The sequence below is a fragment of the Drosophila tropicalis genome, unplaced genomic scaffold (assembly GCF_018151085.1).
Source record: "Drosophila tropicalis isolate 14030-0801.00 unplaced genomic scaffold, ASM1815108v1 contig_830, whole genome shotgun sequence".
Classification (NCBI taxonomy): domain Eukaryota; kingdom Metazoa; phylum Arthropoda; class Insecta; order Diptera; family Drosophilidae; genus Drosophila; species Drosophila tropicalis.
Genome location: NW_027173322.1, coordinates 1,215,629 through 1,237,912, shown reverse-complemented (window position 1 = coordinate 1,237,912; position 22,284 = coordinate 1,215,629). Strand labels below are relative to the sequence as shown.

At 45.0% G+C, this 22,284-nt stretch overlaps 4 protein-coding genes across 4 annotated transcripts; all 4 read left to right on the top strand.

The window, feature by feature from the left end:
- Positions 1 to 3,443: 3,443 nt before the first annotated feature.
- On the top strand, positions 3,444 to 4,085 carry LOC137580191 (antifreeze protein Maxi-like). Its single transcript, XM_068294109.1, has one exon. The coding sequence runs from the start codon at positions 3,444 to 3,446 to the stop codon at positions 4,083 to 4,085; it is 642 nt and encodes a 213-aa protein (XP_068150210.1).
- A 1,803-nt stretch (positions 4,086 to 5,888) lies between these two features.
- On the top strand, positions 5,889 to 8,308 carry LOC137580190 (prophage side tail fiber protein homolog StfR-like). Its single transcript, XM_068294108.1, has 4 exons — positions 5,889 to 5,945; positions 6,175 to 6,266; positions 7,332 to 7,515; positions 7,574 to 8,308. The coding sequence occupies exons 1-4, from the start codon at positions 5,889 to 5,891 to the stop codon at positions 8,306 to 8,308; spliced, it is 1,068 nt and encodes a 355-aa protein (XP_068150209.1).
- A 6,741-nt stretch (positions 8,309 to 15,049) lies between these two features.
- LOC137580189 (antifreeze protein Maxi-like) lies at positions 15,050 to 15,691 on the top strand. The gene has a single exon (XM_068294106.1). The coding sequence runs from the start codon at positions 15,050 to 15,052 to the stop codon at positions 15,689 to 15,691; it is 642 nt and encodes a 213-aa protein (XP_068150207.1).
- A 4,519-nt stretch (positions 15,692 to 20,210) lies between these two features.
- On the top strand, positions 20,211 to 21,110 carry LOC137580188 (uncharacterized). Its single transcript, XM_068294105.1, has 2 exons — positions 20,211 to 20,267; positions 20,604 to 21,110. The coding sequence occupies exons 1-2, from the start codon at positions 20,211 to 20,213 to the stop codon at positions 21,108 to 21,110; spliced, it is 564 nt and encodes a 187-aa protein (XP_068150206.1).
- Positions 21,111 to 22,284: the final 1,174 nt, after the last annotated feature.

The window sequence follows — 22,284 nt, the reverse complement described above, 5'->3', positions numbered from 1 at the left end:
ATTCAAATGGTGATTGGAAAGGGCAGATCAATTTTTAAATTTATTGTAGGATGAAATTTGTCTTCGGGAAGAACATATGGTTCGATCCTAGAAACATCACAATAAGAAGAATCCAATACAATAATAAGATCTAACGATTTTCCATTAGAATTTGGATTTACTTGAGATAAGGATAAGCGGATAAGGCTATTAATAGAGCCATGTGACATAGAGGGCAGCAACATGGTAGATTCATCCGTTAGTGACCATGCTAAAGCAGGTAAATTAAAATCACCTTTAACTATGAGCATGTCTTGACTGGAAACTAAAGAGGAGACAAACTGAATTGCCTTTAAATGATTTAAATAGACCACAATGTCTGACAATGGTGGAATATAGAAACAAGTAATAAAAGCATTTGTAAAACGTTAATAAGAAACGCCGATCGATTATTAAGTCGCTTAAATATATATATTAATTTTATCGGCGCACCGTCTAGCTCGTTCAAGCGTCACCGGAAGAAAGAGAAGGTCACTTCCAGTGTGGCCTTAGGCCACATCTCGATATTTTCCACATACTGACTTAATACTAACAATCGATATTTAAAATTACTGACAGCGATGTGTAGATATTTAAACTTAATCGAACACAACGATAATTCTTAACATAACTCGTCTATCTTTGGGGCATCGACATCAGCCGTCCTCTCCCCCAACCGTTCGGTTAGTTCATCTACTACAGCGTCTCGTTGTTCGATCCCGAACAGGAGTGCGGAAGCGGCGAATTTTTTTGGTGGAGTGAACGGAGTTGTTCAATGCCAATTCTATGTTCGGCAGTTGTTGTACCCAATCCGTGTGGTCCACGGGTTCCGTCAGTTTACTTAGCATAGGGCCCAAAACACGGTCATATTGTTGGACTTCAGAAATTCTGCAAATTCGGAAGAGGTAAAGCATGAACCTCGGTCGCTGATAATTCGGCGGGGTCTACTGTAATTCGCGAAATACTGAGATTTTAACGTCTGACATACTTCACGCGAATTAGTAGTGGCAGCAGGGTACAGCTTCACGAATTCTGTGAAAGCGTCAATGACAACCAGAAGATACTTTTTCTTAGAGCGTATGGACGGAAGGGGACCTAGATGATCAATATGAATGGTATCAAACGGAAGGGGCACTTTCGGAATACTGTGTAGCGTGACACGGTTGTCTTGAGCGGAAGCGGAATAGTAAATACACTTGAGGCAGTTTTTAATATAATTGTTGACGTAAGACTTTATACACGGAAACCAGCAGTACTTCCTAATTTGTGTACAACACTTCTCCGTGGCCATATGGCCAAGCTTTTCATGCACTACTCGGATGACATGATTTATCATTTCGGAAGGGACATACAGTTGGGGTACACCCGTCGGGAACAGGCGGTACACTACTCCGTCACGCAGTTCGAAATCTGCTATTTCATGTTTCTCTAAATCATCTCGGTGTTTGACAATCTTAGGGTCACGGTTCTGAGTTAACTGCAGTTGGAAGTCGAGGTTTGAATCGTCAACGTATGCGGCAGTTTCTATTCGGCTCAGAGCATCGGCATGGGGCATACTAACCCCAGAGCGGTGTACAATCGTGTAGTTGTAATTTTCTAACAGCAGGGCCCAGCGAAAAATTTTAGCGGAATGTCCCCTCAGGGTCTCAGTGTCAACGCCAGCGAATTATAATCCGTAACGATTTTGAACGGGATGAACTTAAGGTACGTTTCAAAGCGTTTCAAAGCGTATACGATTGCTAACGTCTCTAGTTCATAACTATGTAGTTTTGATTCGCCGCCGGAGGCTATCTTAGAGAAGTAAAACACTGGGTGAAGTTCACCGCCGGTTTGTTTTTGGAGGAGCACTGCTTCAAAACCAGTTGAACTAGCGTTATAGTTTAACTCTGTTGTATATGGATAACACGGGGGATTCGATCATTTTTGACTTCAGGGTTCGAAAGGAATCGAGGCACTCCTCGAAGACATAAGGGGTATCTTTTCTCAACAGTCGGAACATCGGATACGCAATCTTGGCGAAGCCAGGTATAAATCGGCGGAAGTACGAAAATAAGAGTAAGCAGCGCTCTAATTCCTTGCTATTCCTTGGGACGGGCAAATCCCGTATCGCCTGAAGATGAGCTGGTTAAGGCGTGATACCGACAGAATTGGCTAAGTAACCCAAATACTCTAGTTCCCTATACGCAAAACGGCATTTGGCCAGCTTGAGGCACAGCCTGTTCACTCTTAACGTATACAGTATTTCCTTCAGTACCTCAAGATGGGTTTCAAAGTCATGCGATGAGACCAGTATATCACCAGTTGACCTCGGTTTATAAATTTCGTAAGGACAAAATAAACGAATCTAGCGAACACGGAAGGACCCTTACAGAGTCCGAAGGGTACGCATACATATTCAAACTGGCCATCAGTGGTTACAAAGGCAGTATATTTGGTTGAATCTGGATGCATTTTCACATGGTGGAATCCGTTCTTCAAGTGGGCTCTGTATCAAACTCTGACTCAGTGACACCAGGGACTTAATGACATTTATAGCCTTAAGTGAATCGTTCAGTGTTTCCGGAGGCACAGCAGAATTTTCTAGAATTCAGTCCTATTCTTATCATGCGGTAGAACCGCTATATCTTTTCTCAATATGTCAAATGACTTCAGAACAGCAGTGAGTTTCGTATTTATACATTCAGTAGGTGTATTCATAAGAAACAAACATTCTTTTCCATATTTCTTTTCTTTAAGTTTACAAAGTCTAACATTAGTTTTATACAGGAGATCTATGCCTATAATCATCGGCAGTTCGGTTGCTTTGTTCGGCATAACTTAAAACGTATGTATTGTCTCAGTAGTGAGGAAGTGAACAATATACTGGACTTGACCCGGTGACAGAAGTTGCCTATTTCCTAAACCACGGCAGTACAATCTACTGTGGCTAAGAAGGCAGTTGAGGGGGACTTCAGATTGACGGAGAAAACTCTTCGGGCTGCCCGAATCGAGGAGGGAGAACATATTTATAAATTTTCTATCTTGCACTTCATTACAAACAAAAGCAACACAGTGGTAAATGGTTTAAACTAACTTCTACATCATCGGCAGCGGCGGCGGAGGCGGTAGTGTTGGCGGCGGCAGTGGTGTCGGCGGCAGTTCCAATCAGAGACGGGCAGTTTTTATAAATCTGGCCCACTTGGCCACACTTAAAACAGGAATTCAGCGGTCTGATCGGTTTCAGTTAAAACGTCATATCTCACTCGTGCCAGGGCCTGAAGATCTGTTTACGGACGTAGAGGCAGTTGGCGTTGGATGAACCTTTACACTGACACTTTGCTTAATGGCGGCAGAATGTACACGGGAGCGCTCGTAGCGTTCAGGAGAGGCTTCAGTTCAACCAAAGTACGAGCGGAATCCGTATTCCGGAGGGCACTACGGTAGGCATGTCTTCCCATTGGTCAGTGGCCAAGGGAACGTCAGAGTCAGTGACGGGTGCGGCAAGCGAGGCAGCAGTAAGCATGGCGGCCTGCATGGCATCGAGCAGGGGTAATCCGGAGGTAATAGTGGTGCGAATATCGGGCGACTGTACGGCGCGCCGGGGAGCGGCGGGTACTGCAGCGGCAGGCCTAGAAGCGGCGGGTACAGCAGCAGCGGGTACGGCAGCGGAGGGCACAGCAGCAGCGGGTACAGCATCAGCGGGTACTTCAGCGGCGGGCACGGCAGCAGCGGGTACTGCAGCGGCAGGCCTGGAAGCGGCGGATATGGAAGCTGCGGGTACAGCAGCAGCGAGTACTGCAGCGGCGGGCACAGCAGCAGCGGGTACTGCAGCGGCAGATGCGATAGCGGAGGTCTTAGATGCAGAAAGTGTGGCCTGCGGTACAGCCGGTGGAGTTTCACAAAGTTTGGCGGCAGGCGACTACAGCGCTGATTCTTCAGTGTCTCGTGTGGCGGTGACCAAGAAAGCGTACAGTCGGCAAATTTGCCCGACTGTGGCTGACTGCGGCATCTCAACTCCGCTGCAGAGGTTTTGTCATCTCCTATTTAGTGATTCCCATTATGGAGCTGGTCAGGACAATCCTACCTAAAATAATTATGAAAATCGCTGGCGTGCACAGAAATATATATATTTCCGGGTAGCTATCCCACTTCTGAGATGTAAAACGATAATAAGAAATGTCGATCGATTATTAAGTCGCTTATATATTGAAGAGGATTTCAGCACCGCAAACTAAAACACCATCTTCATCTGTTGAATTCAAATGGTGATTGGAAAGGGCAGATCAATTTTTAAATTTATTGTAGGATGAAATTTGTCTTCGGGAAGAACATATGGTTCGATCCTAGAAACATCACAATAAGAAGAATCCAATACAATAATAAGATCTAACGATTTTCCATTAGAATTTGGATTTACTTGAGATAAGGATAAGCGGATAAGGCTATTAATAGAGCCATGTGACATAGAGGGCAGCAACATGATAGATTCATCCGTTAGTGACCATGCTAAAGCAGGTAAATTAAAATCACCTTTAACTATGAGCATGTCTTGACTGGAAACTAAAGAGGAGACAAACTGAATTGCCTTTAAATGATTTAAATAGACCACAATGTCTGACAATGGTGGAATATAGAAACAAGTAATAAAAGCATTTGTAAAACGTTAATAAGAAACGCCGATCGATTATTAAGTCGCTTAAATATATATATTAATTTTATCGGCGCACCGTCTAGCTCGTTCAAGCGTCACCGGAAGAAAGAGAAGGTCACTTCCAGTGTGGCCTTAGGCCACATCTCGATATTTTCCACATACTGACTTAATACTAACAATCGATATTTAAAATTACTGACAGCGATGTGTAGATATTTAAACTTAATCGAACACAACGATAATTCTTAACATAACTCGTCTATCTTTGGAGCATCGACATCAGCCGTCCTCTCCCCCAACCGTTCGGTTAGTTCATCTACTACAGCGTCTCGTTGTTCGATCCCGAACAGGAGTGCGGAAGCGGCGAATTTTTTTGGTGGAGTGAACGGAGTTGTTCAATGCCAATTCTATGTTCGGCAGTTGTTGTACCCAATCCGCGTGGTCCACGGGTTCCGTCAGTTTACTCAGACACGGTCATATTGTTGGACTTCAGAAATTCTGCAAATTCGGAAGAGGTAAAGCATGAACCTCGGTCGCTGATAATTCGGCGGGGTCTACTGTAATTCGCGAAATACTGAGATTTTAACGTCTGACATACTTCACGCGAATTAGTAGTGGCAGCAGGGTACAGCTTCACGAATTCTGTGAAAGCGTCAATGACAACCAGAAGATACTTTTTCTTAGAGCGTATGGACGGAAGGGGACCTAGATGATCAATATAAATGGTATCAAACGGAAGGGGCACTTTCGGAATACTGTGTAGCGTGACACGGTTGTCTTGAGCGGAAGCGGAATAGTAAATACACTTGAGGCAGTTTTTAATATAATTGTTGACGTAAGACTTTATACACGGAAACCAGCAGTACTTCTTGATTTGTGTACAACACTTCTCCGTGGCCATATGGCCAAGCTTTTCATGCACTACTCGGATGACATGATTTATCATTTCGGAAGGGACATACAGTTGGGGTACACCCGTCGGGAACAGGCGGTACACTACTCCGTCACGCAGTTCGAAATCTGCTATTTCATGTTTCTCTAAATCATCTCGGTGTTTGACAATCTTAGGGTCACGGTTCTGAGTTAACTGCAGTTGGAAGTCGAGGTTTGAATCGTCAACGTATGCGGCAGTTTCTATTCGGCTCAGAGCATCGGCATGGGGCATACTAACCCCAGAGCGGTGTACAATCGTGTAGTTGTAATTTTCTAACAGCAGGGCCCAGCGAAAAATTTTAGCGGAATGTCCCCTCAGGGTCTCAGTGTCAACGCCAGCGATTTTGAACGGGATGAACTTAAGGTACGTTTCAAAGCGTTTCAAAGCGTATACGATTGCTAACGTCTCTAGTTCATAACTATGTAGTTTTGATTCGCCGCCGGAGGCTATCTTAGAGAAGTAAAACACTGGGTGAAGTTCACCGCCGGTTTGTTTTTGGAGGAGCACTGCTTCAAAACCAGTTGAACTAGCGTTATAGTTTAACTCTGTTGTATATGGATAACACGGGGGATTCGATCATTTTTGACTTCAGGGTTCGGAAGGAATCGAGGCACTCCTCGAAGACATAAGGGGTATCTTTTCTCAACAGTCGGAACATCGGATACGCAATCTTGGCGAAGCCAGGTACAAATCGGCGGAAGTACAAAAATAAGAGTAAGCAGCGCTCTAATTCCTTGCTATTCCTTGGGACGGGCAAATCCCGTATCGCCTGAAGATGAGCTGGTTAAGGCGTGATACCGGCAGAATTGGCTAAGTAACCCAAATACTCTAGTTCCCTATACGCAAAACGGCATTTGACCAGCTTGAGGCACAGCCTGTTCACTCTTAACGTATACAGTATTTCCTTCAGTACCTCAAGATGGGTTTCAAAGTCATGCGATGAGACCAGTATATCACCAGTTGACCTCGGTTTATAAATTTCGTAAGGACAAAATAAACGAATCTAGCGAACACGGAAGGACCCTTACAGAGTCCGAAGGGTACGCATACATATTCAAACTGGCCATCAGTGGTTACAAAGGCAGTATATTTGGTTGAATCTGGATGCATTTTCACATGGTGGAATCCGTTCTTCAAGTGGGCTCTGTATCAAACTCTGACTCAGTGACACCAGGGACTTAATGACATTTATAGCCTTAAGTGAATCGTTCAGTGTTTCCGGAGGCACAGCAGAATTTTCTAGAATTCAGTCCTATTCTTAGCATGCGGTAGAACCGCTATACCTTTTCTCAATATGTCAAATGACTTCAGAACAGCAGTGAGTTTCGTATTTATACATTCAGTAGGTTTATTCATAAGAAACAAACATTCTTTTCCATATTTCTTTTCTTTAAGTTTACAAAGTCTAACATTAGTTTTATACAGGAGATCTATGCCTATAATCATCGGCAGTTCGGTTGCTTTGTTCGGCATAACTTAAAACGTATGTATTGTCTCAGTAGTGAGGAAGTGAACAATATACTGGACTTGACCCGGTGACAGAAGTTGCCTATTTCCTAAACCACGGCAGTACAATCTACTGTGGCTAAGAAGGCAGTTGAGGGGGACTTCAGATTGACGGAGAAAACTCTTCGGGCTGCCCGAATCGAGGAGGGAGAACATATTTATAAATTTTCTATCTTGCACTTCATTACAAACAAAAGCAACACAGTGGTAAATGGTTTAAACTAACTTCTACATCATCGGCAGCGGCGGCGGAGGCGGTAGTGTTGGCGGCGGCAGTGGTGTCGGCGGCAGTTCCAATCAGAGACGGGCAGTTTTTATAAATCTGGCCCACTTGGCCACACTTAAAACAGGAATTCAGCGGTCTGATCGGTTTCAGTTAAAACGTCATATCTCACTCGTGCCAGGGCCTGAAGATCTGTTTACGGACGTAGAGGCAGTTGGCGTTGGATGAACCTTTACACTGACACTTTGCTTAATGGCGGCAGAATGTACACGGGAGCGCTCGTAGCGTTCAGGAGAGGCTTCAGTTCAACCAAAGTACGAGCGGAATCCGTATTCCGGAGGGCACTACGGTAGGCATGTCTTCCCATTGGTCAGTGGCCAAGGGAACGTCAGAGTCAGTGACGGGTGCGGCAAGCGAGGCAGCAGTAAGCATGGCGGCCTGCATGGCATCGAGCAGGGGTAATCCGGAGGTAATAGTGGTGCGAATATCGGGCGACTGTACGGCGCGCCGGGGAGCGGCAGGTACTGCAGCGGCAGGCCTAGAAGCGGCGGGTACAGCAGCAGCGGGTACGGCAGCGGAGGGCACAGCAGCAGCGGGTACAGCATCAGCGGGTACTTCAGCGGCGGGCACGGCAGCAGCGGGTACTGCAGCGGCAGGCCTGGAAGCGGCGGATATGGAAGCTGCGGGTACAGCAGCAGCGAGTACTGCAGCGGCGGGCACAGCAGCAGCGGGTACTGCAGCGGCAGATGCGATAGCGGAGGTCTTAGATGCAGAAAGTGTGGCCTGCGGTACAGCCGGTGGAGTTTCACAAAGTTTGGCGGCAGGCGACTACAGCGCTGATTCTTCAGTGTCTCGTGTGGCGGTGACCAAGAAAGCGTACAGTCGGCAAATTTGCCCGACTGTGGCAGACTGCGGCATCTCAACTCCGCTGCAGAGCTTTTGTCATCTCCTATTTAGTGATTCCCATTATGGAGCTGGTCAGGACAATCCTACCTAAAATAATTGTGAAAATCGCTGGCGTGCACAGAAATATATATCAATTTTTAAATTTATTGTAGGATGAAATTTGTCTTCGGGAAGAACATATGGTTCGATCCTAGAAACATCACAATAAGAAGAATCCAATACAATAATAAGATCTAACGATTTTCCATTAGAATTTGGATTGACTTGAGATAAGGATAAGCGGATAAGGCTATTAATAGAGCCATGTGACATAGAGGGCAGCAACATGGTAGATTCATCCGTTAGTGACCATGCTAAAGCAGGTAAATTAAAATCACCTTTAACTATGAGCATGTCTTGACTGGAAACTAAAGAGTAGACAAACTGAATTGCCTTTAAATGATTTAAATAGACCACAATGTCTGACAATGGTGGAATATAGAAACAAGTAATAAAAGCATTTGTAAAACGCTAATAAGAAATGCCGATCGATTATTAAGTCGCTTAAATATATATATTAATTTTATCGGCGCACCGTCTAGCTCGTTCAAGCGTCACCGGAAGAAAGAGAAGGTCACTTCCAGTGTGGCCTTAGGCCACATCTCGATATTTTCCACATACTGACTTAATACTAACAATCGATATTTAAAATTACTGACAGCGATGTGTAGATATTTAAACTTAATCGAACACAACGATAATTCTTAACATAACTCGTCTATCTTTGTGGCATCGACATCAGCCGTCCTCTCCCCCAACCGTTCGGTTAGTTCATCTACTACAGCGTCTCGTTGTTCGATCCCGAACAGGAGTGCGGAAGCGGCGAATTTTTTTGGTGGAGTGAACGGAGTTGTTCAATGCCAATTCTATGTTCGGCAGTTGTTGTACCCAATCCGCGTGGTCCACGGGTTCCGTCAGTTTACTTAGCATAGGGCCCAAGACACGGTCATATTGTTGGACTTCAGAAATTCTGCAAATTCGGAAGAGGTAAAGCATGAACCTCGGTCGCTGATAATTCGGCGGGGTCTACTGTAATTCGCGAAATACTGAGATTTTAACGTCTGACATACTTCACGCGAATTAGTAGTGGCAGCAGGGTACAGCTTCACGAATTCTGTGAAAGCGTCAATGACAACCAGAAGATACTTTTTCTTAGAGCGTATGGACGGAAGGGGACCTAGATGATCAATATGAATGGTATCAAACGGAAGGGGCACTTTCGGAATACTGTGTAGCGTGACACGGTTGTCTTGAGCGGAAGCGGAATAGTAAATACACTTGAGGCAGTTTTTAATATAATTGTTGACGTAAGACTTTATACACGGAAACCAGCAGTACTTCTTGATTTGTGTACAACACTTCTCCGTGGCCATATGGCCAAGCTTTTCATGCACTACTCGGATGACATGATTTATCATTTCGGAAGGGACATACAGTTGGGGTACACCCGTTGGGAACAGGCGGTACACTACTCCGTCACGCAGTTCAAAATCTGCTATTTCATGTTTCTCTAAATCATCTCGGTGTTTGACAATCTTAGGGTCACGGTTCTGAGTTAACTGCAGTTGGAAGTCGAGGTTTGAATCGTCAACGTATGCGGCAGTTTCTATTCGGCTCAGAGCATCGGCATGGGGCATACTAACCCCAGAGCGGTGTACAATCGTGTAGTTGTAATTTTCTAACAGCAGGGCCCAGCGAAAAATTTTAGCGGAATGTCCCCTTAGGGTCTCAGTGTCAACGCCAGCGAATTATAATCCGTAACGATTTTGAACGGGATGAACTTAAGGTACGTTTCAAAGCGTTTCAAAGCGTATACGATTGCTAACGTCTCTAGTTCATAACTATGTAGTTTTGATTCGCCGCCGGTGGCTATCTTAGAGAAGTAAAACACTGGGTGAAGTTCACCGCCGGTTTGTTTTTGGAGGAGCACTGCTTCAAAACCAGTTGAACTAGCGTTATAGTTTAACTCTGTTGTATATGGATAACACGGGGGATTCGATCATTTTTGACTTCAGGGTTCGAAAGGAATCGAGGCACTCCTCGAAGACATAAGGGGTATCTTTTCTCAACAGTCGGAACATCGGATACGCAATCTTGGCGAAGCCAGGTACAAATCGGCGGAAGTACGAAAATAAGAGTAAGCAGCGCTCTAATTCCTTGCTATTCCTTGGGACGGGCAAATCCCGTATCGCCTGAAGATGAGCTGGTTAAGGCGTGATACCGGCAGAATTGGCTAAGTAACCCAAATACTCTAGTTCCCTATACGCAAAACGGCATTTGACCAGCTTGAGGCACAGCCTGTTCACTCTTAACGTATACAGTATTTCCTTCAGTACCTCAAGATGGGTTTCAAAGTCATGCGATGAGACCAGTATATCACCAGTTGACCTCGGTTTATAAATTTCGTAAGGACAAAATAAACGAATCTAGCGAACACGGAAGGACCCTTACAGAGTCCGAAGGGTACGCATACATATTCAAACTGGCCATCAGTGGTTACAAAGGCAGTATATTTGGTTGAATCTGGATGCATTTTCACATGGTGGAATCCGTTCTTCAAGTGGGCTCTGTATCAAACTCTGACTCAGTGACACCAGGGACTTAATGACATTTATAGCCTTAAGTGAATCGTTCAGTGTTTCCGGAGGCACAGCAGAATTTTCTAGAATTCAGTCCTATTCTTATCATGCGGTAGAACCGCTATATCTTTTCTCAATATGTCAAATGACTTCAGAACAGCAGTGAGTTTCGTATTTATACATTCAGTAGGTTTATTCATAAGAAACAAACATTCTTTTCCATATTTCTTTTCTTTAAGTTTACAAAGTCTAACATTAGTTTTATACAGGAGATCTATGCCTATAATCATCGGCAGTTCGGTTGCTTTGTTCGGCAAAACTTAAAACGTATGTATTGTCTCAGTAGTGAGGAAGTGAACAATATACTGGACTTGACCCGGTGACAGAAGTTGCCTATTTCCTAAACCACGGCAGTACAATCTACTGTGGCTAAGAAGGCAGTTGAGGGGGACTTCAGATTGACGGAGAAAACTCTTCGGGCTGCCCGAATCGAGGAGGGAGAACATATTTATAAATTTTCTATCTTGCGGCGGGCACAGCAGCAGCGGGTACTGCAGCGGCAGATGCGATAGCGGAGGTCTTAGATGCAGAAAGTGTGGCCTGCGGTACAGCCGGTGGAGTTTCACAAAGTTTGGCGGCAGGCGACTACAGCGCTGATTCTTCAGTGTCTCGTGTGGCGGTGACCAAGAAAGCGTACAGTCGGCAAATTTGCCCGACTGTGGCAGACTGCGGCATCTCAACTCCGCTGCAGAGCTTTTGTCATCTCCTATTTAGTGATTCCCATTATGGAGCTGGTCAGGACAATCCTACCTAAAATAATTGTGAAAATCGCTGGCGTGCACAGAAATATATATCAATTTTTAAATTTATTGTAGGATGAAATTTGTCTTCGGGAAGAACATATGGTTCGATCCTAGAAACATCACAATAAGAAGAATCCAATACAATAATAAGATCTAACGATTTTCCATTAGAATTTGGATTGACTTGAGATAAGGATAAGCGGATAAGGCTATTAATAGAGCCATGTGACATAGAGGGCAGCAACATGGTAGATTCATCCGTTAGTGACCATGCTAAAGCAGGACAAACTGAATTGCCTTTAAATGATTTAAATAGACCACAATGTCTGACAATGGTGGAATATAGAAACAAGTAATAAAAGCATTTGTAAAACGCTAATAAGAAATGCCGATCGATTATTAAGTCGCTTAAATATATATATTAATTTTATCGGCGCACCGTCTAGCTCGTTCAAGCGTCACCGGAAGAAAGAGAAGGTCACTTCCAGTGTGGCCTTAGGCCACATCTCGATATTTTCCACATACTGACTTAATACTAACAATCGATATTTAAAATTACTGACAGCGATGTGTAGATATTTAAACTTAATCGAACACAACGATAATTCTTAACATAACTCGTCTATCTTTGTGGCATCGACATCAGCCGTCCTCTCCCCCAACCGTTCGGTTAGTTCATCTACTACAGCGTCTCGTTGTTCGATCCCGAACAGGAGTGCGGAAGCGGCGAATTTTTTTGGTGGAGTGAACGGAGTTGTTCAATGCCAATTCTATGTTCGGCAGTTGTTGTACCCAATCCGCGTGGTCCACGGGTTCCGTCAGTTTACTTAGCATAGGGCCCAAGACACGGTCATATTGTTGGACTTCAGAAATTCTGCAAATTCGGAAGAGGTAAAGCATGAACCTCGGTCGCTGATAATTCGGCGGGGTCTACTGTAATTCGCGAAATACTGAGATTTTAACGTCTGACATACTTCATGCGAATTAGTAGTGGCAGCAGGGTACAGCTTCACGAATTCTGTGAAAGCGTCAATGACAACCAGAAGATACTTTTTCTTAGAGCGTATGGACGGAAGGGGACCTAGATGATCAATATGAATGGTATCAAACGGAAGGGGCACTTTCGGAATACTGTGTAGCGTGACACGGTTGTCTTGAGCGGAAGCGGAATAGTAAATACACTTGAGGCAGTTTTTAATATAATTGTTGACGTAAGACTTTATACACGGAAACCAGCAGTACTTCTTGATTTGTGTACAACACTTCTCCGTGGCCATATGGCCAAGCTTTTCATGCACTACTCGGATGACATGATTTATCATTTCGGAAGGGACATACAGTTGGGGTACACCCGTTGGGAACAGGCGGTACACTACTCCGTCACGCAGTTCAAAATCTGCTATTTCATGTTTCTCTAAATCATCTCGGTGTTTGACAATCTTAGGGTCACGGTTCTGAGTTAACTGCAGTTGGAAGTCGAGGTTTGAATCGTCAACGTATGCGGCAGTTTCTATTCGGCTCAGAGCATCGGCATGGGGCATACTAACCCCAGAGCGGTGTACAATCGTGTAGTTGTAATTTTCTAACAGCAGGGCCCAGCGAAAAATTTTAGCGGAATGTCCCCTCAGGGTCTCAGTGTCAACGCCAGCGAATTATAATCCGTAACGATTTTGAACGGGATGAACTTAAGGTACGTTTCAAAGCGTTTCAAAGCGTATACGATTGCTAACGTCTCTAGTTCATAACTATGTAGTTTTGATTCGCCGCCGGTGGCTATCTTAGAGAAGTAAAACACTGGGTGAAGTTCACCGCCGGTTTGTTTTTGGAGGAGCACTGCTTCAAAACCAGTTGAACTAGCGTTATAGTTTAACTCTGTTGTATATGGATAACACGGGGGATTCGATCATTTTTGACTTCAGGGTTCGAAAGGAATCGAGGCACTCCTCGAAGACATAAGGGGTATCTTTTCTCAACAGTCGGAACATCGGATACGCAATCTTGGCGAAGCCAGGTACAAATCGGCGGAAGTACGAAAATAAGAGTAAGCAGCGCTCTAATTCCTTGCTATTCCTTGGGACGGGCAAATCCCGTATCGCCTGAAGATGAGCTGGTTAAGGCGTGATACCGGCAGAATTGGCTAAGTAACCCAAATACTCTAGTTCCCTATACGCAAAACGGCATTTGACCAGCTTGAGGCACAGCCTGTTCACTCTTAACGTATACAGTATTTCCTTCAGTACCTCAAGATGGGTTTCAAAGTCATGCGATGAGACCAGTATATCACCAGTTGACCTCGGTTTATAAATTTCGTAAGGACAAAATAAACGAATCTAGCGAACACGGAAGGACCCTTACAGAGTCCGAAGGGTACGCATACATATTCAAACTGGCCATCAGTGGTTACAAAGGCAGTATATTTGGTTGAATCTGGATGCATTTTCACATGGTGGAATCCGTTCTTCAAGTGGGCTCTGTATCAAACTCTGACTCAGTGACACCAGGGACTTAATGACATTTATAGCCTTAAGTGAATCGTTCAGTGTTTCCGGAGGCACAGCAGAATTTTCTAGAATTCAGTCCTATTCTTATCATGCGGTAGAACCGCTATATCTTTTCTCAATATGTCAAATGACTTCAGAACAGCAGTGAGTTTCGTATTTATACATTCAGTAGGTTTATTCATAAGAAACAAACATTCTTTTCCATATTTCTTTTCTTTAAGTTTACAAAGTCTAACATTAGTTTTATACAGGAGATCTATGCCTATAATCATCGGCAGTTCGGTTGCTTTGTTCGGCAAAACTTAAAACGTATGTATTGTCTCAGTAGTGAGGAAGTGAACAATATACTGGACTTGACCCGGTGACAGAAGTTGCCTATTTCCTAAACCACGGCAGTACAATCTACTGTGGCTAAGAAGGCAGTTGAGGGGGACTTCAGATTGACGGAGAAAACTCTTCGGGCTGCCCGAATCGAGGAGGGAGAACATATTTATAAATTTTCTATCTTGCACTTCATTACAAACAAAAGCAACACAGTGGTAAATGGTTTAAACTAACTTCTACATCATCAGCAGCGGCGGTGGAGGCGGTAGTGTTGGCGGCGGCAGTGGTGTCGGCGGCAGTTCCAATCAGAGACGGGCAGTTTTTATAAATCTGGCCCACTTGGCCACACTTAAAACAGGAATTCAGCGGTCTGATCGGTTTCAGTTAAAACGTCATATCTCACTCGTGCCAGGGCCTGAAGATCTGTTTACGGACGTAGAGGCAGTTGGCTTTGGATGAACCTTTACACTGACACTTTGCTTAATGGCGGCAGAATGTACACGGGAGCGCTCGTAGCGTTCAGGAGAGGCTTCAGTTCAACCAAAGTACGAGCGGAATCCGTATTCCGGAGGGCACTACGGTAGGCATGTCTTCCCATTGGTCAGTGGCCAAGGGAACGTCAGAGTCAGTGACGGGTGCGGCAAGCGAGGCAGCAGTAAGCATGGCGGCCTGCATGGCATCGAGCAGGGGTAATCCGGAGGTAATAGTGGTGCGAATATCGGGCGACTGTACGGCGCGCCGGGGAGCGGCGGGTACTGCAGCGGCAGGCCTAGAAGCGGCGGGTACAGCAGCAGCGGGTACGGCAGCGGAGGCCACAGCAGCAGCGGGTACAGCAGCAGCGGGTACTTCAGCGGCGGGCACGGCAGCAGCGGGTACTGCAGCGGCAGGCCTGGAAGCGGCGGATATGGAAGCTGCGGGTACAGCAGCAGCGAGTACTGCAGCGGCGGGCACAGCAGCAGCGGGTACTGCAGCGGCAGATGCGATAGCGGAGGTCTTAGATGCAGAAAGTGTGGCCTGTTGTACAGCCGGTGGAGTTTCACAAAGTTTGGCGGCAGGCGACTACAGCGCTGATTCTTCAGTGTCTCGTGTGGCGGTGACCAAGAAAGCGTACAGTCGGCAAATTTGCCCGACTGTGGCAGACTGCGGCATCTCAACTCCGCTGCAGAGCTTTTGTCATCTCCTATTTAGTGATTCCCATTATGGAGCTGGTCAGGACAATCCTACCTAAAATAATTGTGAAAATCGCTGGCGTGCACAGAAATATATATATTTCCGGGTAGCTATCCCACTTCTGAGATGTAAAACGATAATATGAAATGTCGATCGATTATTAAGTCGCTTATATATTGAAGAGGATTTCAGCACCGCAAACTAAAACACCATCTTCATCTGTTGAATTCAAATGGTGATTGGGAAGGGCAGATCAATTTTTAAATTTATTGTAGGATGAAATTTGTCTTCGGGAAGAACATATGGTTCGATCCTAGAAACATCACAATAAGAAGAATATAATACAATAATAAGATCTAACGATTTTCCATTAGAATTTGGATTGACTTGAGATAAGGATAAGCGGATAAGGCTATTAATAGAGCCATGTGACATAGAGGGCAGCAACATGGTAGATTCATCCGTTAGTGACCATGCTAAAGCAGGTAAATTAAAATCACCTTTAACTATGAGCATGTCTTGACTGGAAACTAAAGAGGAGACAAACTGAATTGCCTTTAAATGATTTAAATAGACCACAATGTCTGACAATGGTGGAATATAGAAACAAGTAATAAAAGCATTTGTAAAACGCTAATAAGAAATGCCGATCGATTATTAAGTCGCTTAAATATATATATTAATTTTATCGGCGCACCGTCTAGCTCGTTCAAGCGTCACCGGAAGAAAGAGAAGGTCACTTCCAGTGTGGCCTTAGGCCACATCTCGATATTTTCCACATACTGACTTAATACTAACAATCGATATTTAAAATTACTGACAGCGATGTGTAGATATTTAAACTTAATCGAACACAACGATAATTCTTAACATAACTCGTCTATCTTTGGGGCATCGACATCAGCCGTCCTCTCCCCCAACCGTTCGGTTAGTTCATCTACTACAGCGTCTCGTTGTTCGATCCCGAACAGGAGTGCGGAAGCGGCGAATTTTTTTGGTGGAGTGAACGGAGTTGTTCAATGCCAATTCTATGTTCGGCAGTTGTTGTACCCAATCCGCGTGGTCCACGGGTTCCGTCAGTTTACTTAGCATAGGGCCCAAGACACGGTCATATTGTTGGACTTCAGAAATTCTGCAAATTCGGAAGAGGTAAAGCATGAACCTCGGTCGCTGATAATTCGGCGGGGTCTACTGTAATTCGCGAAATACTGAGATTTTAACGTCTGACATACTTCACGCGAATTAGTAGTGGCAGCAGGGTACAGCTTCACGAATTCTGTGAAAGCGTCAATGACAACCAGAAGATACTTTTTCTCAGAGCGTATGGACGGAAGGGGACCTAGATGATCAATATAAATGGTATCAAACGGAAGGGGCACTTTCGGAATACTGTGTAGCGTGACACGGTTGTCTTGAGCGGAAGCGGAATAGTAAATACACTTGAGGCAGTTTTTAATATAATTGTTGACGTAAGACTTTATACACGGAAACCAGCAGTACTTCTTGATTTGTGTACAACACTTCTCCGTGGCCATATGGCCAAGCTTTTCATGCACTACTCGGATGACATGATTTATCATTTCGGAAGGGACATACAGTTGGGGTACACCCGTTGGGAACAGGCGGTACACTACTCCGTCACGCAGTTCGAAATCTGCTATTTCATGTTTCTCTAAATCATCTCGGTGTTTGACAATCTTAGGGTCACGGTTCTGAGTTAACTGCAGTTGGAAGTCGAGGTTTGAATCGTCAACGTATGCGGCAGTTTCTATTCGGCTCAGAGCATCGGCATGGGGCATACTAACCCCAGAGCGGTGTACAATCGTGTAGTTGTAATTTTCTAACAGCAGGGCCCAGCGAAAAATTTTAGCGGAATGTCCCCTCAGGGTCTCAGTGTCAACGCCAGCGATTTTGAACGGGATGAACTTAAGGTACGTTTCAAAGCGTTTCAAAGCGTATACGATTGCTAACGTCTCTAGTTCATAACTATGTAGTTTTGATTCACCGCCGGAGGCTATCTTAGAGAAGTAAAACACTGGGTGAAGTTCACCGCCGGTTTGTTTTTGGAGGAGCACTGCTTCAAAACCAGTTGAACTAGCGTTATAGTTTAACTCTGTTGTATATGGATAACACGGGGGATTCGATCAAATGTGGCCAAGGGAACGTCAGAGTCAGTGACGGGTGCGGCAAGCGAGGCAGCAGTAAGCATGGCGGCCTGCATGGCATCGAGCAGGGGTAATCCGGAGGTAATAGTGGTGCGAATATAGGGCGACTGTACGGCGCGCCGGGGAGCGGCGGGTACTGCAGCGGCAGGCCTAGAAGCGGCGGATACAGCAGCAGCGGGTCCGGCAGCGGAGGGCACAGCAGCAGCGGGTACAGCATCAGCGGGTACTTCAGCGGCGGGCACGGCAGCAGCGGGTACTGCAGCGGCAGGCCTGGAAGCGGCGGATATGGAAGCTGCGGGTACAGCAGCAGCGAGTACTGCAGCGGCGGGCACAGCAGCAGCGGGTACTGCAGCGGCAGATGCGATAGCGGAGGTCTTAGATGCAGAAAGTGTGGCCTGCGGTACAGCCGGTGGAGTTTCACAAAGTTTGGCGGCAGGCGACTACAGCGCTGATTCTTCAGTGTCTCGTGTGGCGGTGACCAAGAAAGCGTACAGTCGGCAAATTTGCCCGACTGTGGCAGACTGCGGCATCTCAACTCCGCTGCAGAGCTTTTGTCATCTCCTATTTAGTGATTCCCATTATGGAGCTGGTCAGGACAATCCTACCTAAAATAATTGTGAAAATCGCTGGCGTGCACAGAAATATATATATTTCCGGGTAGCTATCCCACTTCTGAGATGTAAAACGATAATATGAAATGTCGATCGATTATTAAGTCGCTTATATATTGAAGAGGATTTCAGCACCGCAAACTAAAACACCATCTTCATCTGTTGAATTCAAATGGTGATTGGGAAGGGCAGATCAATTTTTAAATTTATTGTAGGATGAAATTTGTCTTCGGGAAGAACATATGGTTCGATCCTAGAAACATCACAATAAGAAGAATCCAATACAATAATAAGATCTAACGATTTTCCATTAGAATTTGGATTGACTTGAGATAAGGATAAGCGGATAAGGCTATTAATAGAGCCATGTGACATAGAGGGCAGCAACATGGTAGATTCATCCGTTAGTGACCATGCTAAAGCAGGTAAATTAAAATCACCTTTAACTATGAGCATGTCTTGACTGGAAACTAAAGAGTAGACAAACTGAATTGCCTTTAAATGATTTAAATAGACCACAATGTCTGACAATGGTGGAATATAGAAACAAGTAATAAAAGCATTTGTAAAACGCTAATAAGAAATGCCGATCGATTATTAAGTCGCTTAAATATATATATTAATTTTATCGGCGCACCGTCTAGCTCGTTCAAGCGTCACCGGAAGAAAGAGAAGGTCACTTCCAGTGTGGCCTTAGGCCACATCTCGATATTTTCCACATACTGACTTAATACTAACAATCGATATTTAAAATTACTGACAGCGATGTGTAGATATTTAAACTTAATCGAACACAACGATAATTCTTAACATAACTCGTCTATCTTTGGGGCATCGACATCAGCCGTCCTCTCCCCCAACCGTTCGGTTAGTTCATCTACTACAGCGTCTCGTTGTTCGATCCCGAACAGGAGTGCGGAAGCGGCGAATTTTTTTGGTGGAGTGAACGGAGTTGTTCAATGCCAATTCTATGTTCGGCAGTTGTTGTACCCAATCCGCGTGGTCCACGGGTTCCGTCAGTTTACTCAGACACGGTCATATTGTTGGACTTCAGAAATTCTGCAAATTCGGAAGAGGTAAAGCATGAACCTCGGTCGCTGATAATTCGGCGGGGTCTACTGTAATTCGCGAAATACTGAGATTTTAACGTCTGACATACTTCACGCGAATTAGTAGTGGCAGCAGGGTACAGCTTCACGAATTCTGTGAAAGCGTCAATGACAACCAGAAGATACTTTTTCTCAGAGCGTATGGACGGAAGGGGACCTAGATGATCAATATAAATGGTATCAAACGGAAGGGGCACTTTCGGAATACTGTGTAGCGTGACACGGTTGTCTTGAGCGGAAGCGGAATAGTAAATACACTTGAGGCAGTTTTTAATATAATTTTTGACGTAAGACTTTATACACGGAAACCAGCAGTACTTCTTGATTTGTGTACAACACTTCTCCGTGGCCATATGGCCAAGCTTTTCATGCACTACTCGGATGACATGATTTATCATTTCGGAAGGGACATACAGTTGGGGTACACCCGTTGGGAACAGGCGGTACACTACTCCGTCACGCAGTTCGAAATCTGCTATTTCATGTTTCTCTAAATCATCTCGGTGTTTGACAATCTTAGGGTCACGGTTCTGAGTTAACTGCAGTTGGAAGTCGAGGTTTGAATCGTCAACGTATGCGGCAGTTTCTATTCGGCTCAGAGCATCGGCATGGGGCATACTAACCCCAGAGCGGTGTACAATCGTGTAGTTGTAATTTTCTAACAGCAGGGCCCAGCGAAAAATTTTAGCGGAATGTCCCCTCAGGGTCTCAGTGTCAACGCCAGCGATTTTGAACGGGATGAACTTAAGGTACGTTTCAAAGCGTTTCAAAGCGTATACGATTGCTAACGTCTCTAGTTCATAACTATGTAGTTTTGATTCGCCGCCGGAGGCTATCTTAGAGAAGTAAAACACTGGGTGAAGTTCACCGCCGGTTTGTTTTTGGAGGAGCACTGCTTCAAAACCAGTTGAACTAGCGTTATAGTTTAACTCTGTTGTATATGGATAACACGGGGGATTCGATCAAATGTGGCCAAGGGAACGTCAGAGTCAGTGACGGGTGCGGCAAGCGAGGCAGCAGTAAGCATGGCGGCCTGCATGGCATCGAGCAGGGGTAATCCGGAGGTAATAGTGGTGCGAATATAGGGCGACTGTACGGCGCGCCGGGGAGCGGCGGGTACTGCAGCGGCAGGCCTAGAAGCGGCGGATACAGCAGCAGCGGGTCCGGCAGCGGAGGGCACAGCAGCAGCGGGTACAGCATCAGCGGGTACTTCAGCGGCGGGCACGGCAGCAGCGGGTACTGCAGCGGCAGGCCTGGAAGCGGCGGATATGGAAGCTGCGGGTACAGCAGCAGCGAGTACTACAGCGGCGGGCACAGCAGCAGCGGGTACTGCAGCGGCAGATGCGATAGCGGAGGTCTTAGATGCAGAAAGTGTGGCCTGCGGTACAGCCGGTGGAGTTTCACAAAGTTTGGCGGCAGGCGACTACAGCGCTGATTCTTCAGTGTCTCGTGTGGCGGTGACCAAGAAAGCGTACAGTCGGCAAATTTGCCCGACTGTGGCAGACTGCGGCATCTCAACTCCGCTGCAGAGCTTTTGTCATCTCCTATTTAGTGATTCCCATTATGGAGCTGGTCAGGACAATCCTACCTAAAATAATTGTGAAAATCGCTGGCGTGCACAGAAATATATATATTTCCGGGTAGCTATCCCACTTCTGAGATGTAAAACGATAATATGAAATGTCGATCGATTATTAAGTCGCTTATATATTGAAGAGGATTTCAGCACCGCAAACTAAAACACCATCTTCATCTGTTGAATTCAAATGGTGATTGGGAAGGGCAGATCAATTTTTAAATTTATTGTAGGATGAAATTTGTCTTCGGGAAGAACATATGGTTCGATCCTAGAAACATCACAATAAGAAGAATCCAATACAATAATAAGATCTAACGATTTTCCATTAGAATTTGGATTGACTTGAGATAAGGATAAGCGGATAAGGCTATTAATAGAGCCATGTGACATAGAGGGCAGCAACATGGTAGATTCATCCGTTAGTGACCATGCTAAAGCAGGTAAATTAAAATCACCTTTAACTATGAGCATGTCTTGACTGGAAACTAAAGAGTAGACAAACTGAATTGCCTTTAAATGATTTAAATAGACCACAATGTCTGACAATGGTGGAATATAGAAACAAGTAATAAAAGCATTTGTAAAACGCTAATAAGAAATGCCGATCGATTATTAAGTCGCTTAAATATATATATTAATTTTATCGGCGCACCGTCTAGCTCGTTCAAGCGTCACCGGAAGAAAGAGAAGGTCACTTCCAGTGTGGCCTTAGGCCACATCTCGATATTTTCCACATACTGACTTAATACTAACAATCGATATTTAAAATTACTGACAGCGATGTGTAGATATTTAAACTTAATCGAACACAACGATAATTCTTAACATAACTCGTCTATCTTTGGGGCATCGACATCAGCCGTCCTCTCCCCCAACCGTTCGGTTAGTTCATCTACTACAGCGTCTCGTTGTTCGATCCCGAACAGGAGTGCGGAAGCGGCGAATTTTTTTGGGTGGAGTGAACGGAGTTGTTCAATGCCAATTCTATGTTCGGCAGTTGTTGTACCCAATCCGCGTGGTCCACGGGTTCCGTCAGTTTACTCAGACACGGTCATATTGTTGGACTTCAGAAATTCTGCAAATTCGGAAGAGGTAAAGCATGAACCTCGGTCGCTGATAATTCGGCGGGGTCTACTGTAATTCGCGAAATACTGAGATTTTAACGTCTGACATACTTCACGCGAATT

Excerpts from the sequence above, each read along its gene's own strand:
- LOC137580191 (XM_068294109.1), top strand. The coding sequence starts at position 3,444 with ATGTCTTCCCATTGGTCAGTGGCCAAGGGAACGTCAGAGTCAGTGACG.
- LOC137580190 (XM_068294108.1), top strand. The coding sequence starts at position 5,889 with ATGTCCCCTCAGGGTCTCAGTGTCAACGCCAGCGATTTTGAACGGGAT. Across the intron at positions 5,946-6,174 it reads TTGAACGGGATGAACTTAAG|GGTTCGGAAGGAATCGAGGC; the intron begins GTACGTTTCAAA and ends TTTTGACTTCAG. Across the intron at positions 7,516-7,573 it reads CTGAAGATCTGTTTACGGAC|AATGTACACGGGAGCGCTCG; the intron begins GTAGAGGCAGTT and ends TAATGGCGGCAG.
- LOC137580189 (XM_068294106.1), top strand. The coding sequence starts at position 15,050 with ATGTCTTCCCATTGGTCAGTGGCCAAGGGAACGTCAGAGTCAGTGACG.
- LOC137580188 (XM_068294105.1), top strand. The coding sequence starts at position 20,211 with ATGTCCCCTCAGGGTCTCAGTGTCAACGCCAGCGATTTTGAACGGGAT. Across the intron at positions 20,268-20,603 it reads TTGAACGGGATGAACTTAAG|GGCGACTGTACGGCGCGCCG; the intron begins GTACGTTTCAAA and ends GTGCGAATATAG.